The sequence below is a fragment of the Pteropus vampyrus genome, unplaced genomic scaffold, assembly GCF_000151845.1.
Source record: "Pteropus vampyrus isolate Shadow unplaced genomic scaffold, Pvam_2.0 Scaffold333, whole genome shotgun sequence".
Classification (NCBI taxonomy): Eukaryota; Metazoa; Chordata; class Mammalia; order Chiroptera; family Pteropodidae; genus Pteropus; species Pteropus vampyrus.
In genome coordinates this window covers 342,425-344,077 of record NW_011889114.1, presented here as the reverse complement: position 1 = coordinate 344,077, position 1,653 = coordinate 342,425, and the positions used below count along the sequence as shown (strand labels likewise).

The window sequence follows — 1,653 nt, the reverse complement described above, 5'->3', positions numbered from 1 at the left end:
GCCCTCCCTGGAGGATGAGGGAGGAGGGTTAGCTGGCGGGACCCCCGTTGACCGCTGTTGCGACCTCCCGCCCCCGTTCAGTATCTTCAGCTCAAGAAGAAGTTAGAAGATGAGTTTCCTGGACGCCTGGACGTCGTGAGTGTGGGGACGGGGAAGGCATCAAACGGTGGTTTGTCCCTGGCTGGCAGTGGGGGCAGTGTGGGCCGGCTCCACCCTCTGCTGGGGTTGGCCCTCCCCCGGGAAAGGGCCGTGTCCCCACAGGGCATTGGCGCCCCTGCAGCTTCTCTCCCTCTCCCCAGAGTGGCGAGGGGACTCCCCACGTTACCGGGTTCTTCGAAGTGATGGTGGCAGGGAAGTTGGTCCATTCCAAGAAGGTTTGTGTCACCCCCTCGTTTGGGGCTCGCAGGGGGCGGGGGGCGGGTGGGTGTCTTAGGCGCAGCTCACTCCTTCCCTTTCCCTCCCGTCCCCAGAGAGGCGATGGCTTCGTGGACACGGAAAGCAAGTTTCTGAAGCTGGTGGCCGCCATCAAAGCCGCCTTAGTTCAGGGCTGAGGTGCCCCGAAGGCAGAGGTGAGGGGTGCCCAGCTCCCGAATTCTGGAGCTGCCTCCTAGTCCTGATATCCACCAAACCCGAGTGCTCATTTCACCCCGTGCATTCCAGAACAAGTAGCGGGACTCACCTCGTAGGACTGCTTGTCAGCACCTTCTGAGCCCGCTGTCACGCTGCTGTATTCCAGATCAGCCCCAAAGCCAACCTGTCCTGGAACTGGGCACTGGGCAGTAGCCCTGCCCAGAGCCACATCCTGGCTCCTGACCCTTGAGAGCGTAAAGCACTGTCTCCCACCCAGACTTGAGTGCTGGGTCCCACCACACCGTGCCCTAGAACTGAGCATCCAGCCCAGGGCACCGTGGACCTAGGCACCTGCCCCCAGCATGCTTTGCCCCAGAAACGGGGCTCAGATGCTTTTAAACTCAAGTTCCATTTCTGAGAGCACTTTGCTAGACCAGAGTGAGGTCACGTTCACTGTGAATTTGGGCGTGCAAATTTCTGTGAATGCAGAGCGGACGTGCAAACGTCATGCCACGTGTATGGGTCTGAAATGAAGTGGGTCTCCCCAAACTGAAAGGAAAATCAAGAACCGTACAGTTCTAGAGCTGCAGGAGCTGAATGAATTGTGGACTGTCGCTGTAAGGGGGGGTGGGGGTAGGGTTAGTGGTGCCACACTCACGGGACGTGAATTCTCAGTGACTCAGATGGGGCCCATCGCTCACATAAACACCACATGTCACTGCCAGACTGTCCATAACTCAGACGGCTACTGAAATCTGCACAGGGTTCGGGGGGTTCCAGTGGGCGATTGCATCCAACAGAAGCAAAACTGGATCGATGTGAGAGAGAAAGAGGGGGAGGGTTTCCCGGTTGCGTGTTTTGTGGGTGTAGTTTCTGGGGTCCTGCAGACCACCCGGAACTGGGCACAGCTGTCACACCCGTGCTTACGTTTATCACAGCGAAGGGGCGGAGACTGAAGTCGGTGGAGGGAAGAAGCAGGTGGGAGGGGGCAGGGGAGGCGGGAAGTGAGCTTTCGGGGTGCCTCCCAGTGAAGCCATGCGGAGAGCACTCGGTTCCTCCCAGCCGTGGTGTGCGACAGCACAG

General features: G+C 59.2%; 1 protein-coding gene across 1 annotated transcript in view; it reads left to right on the top strand.

The window, feature by feature from the left end:
- Window positions 1–51: 51 nt before the first annotated feature.
- SELENOW (selenoprotein W) overlaps window positions 52–1,653 on the top strand; it is a gene marked incomplete at its 5' end in the record, with an annotated part of 2,776 nt that continues 1,174 nt past the window's right edge. Inside the window, 3 exons of the mRNA XM_011378186.2 lie at window positions 52–135; window positions 300–374; window positions 471–569. Coding sequence (XP_011376488.1) covers window positions 52–135; window positions 300–374; window positions 471–551 — 240 coding nt within the window. The remainder of the gene's footprint in view (window positions 136–299; window positions 375–470; window positions 570–1,653) is intronic.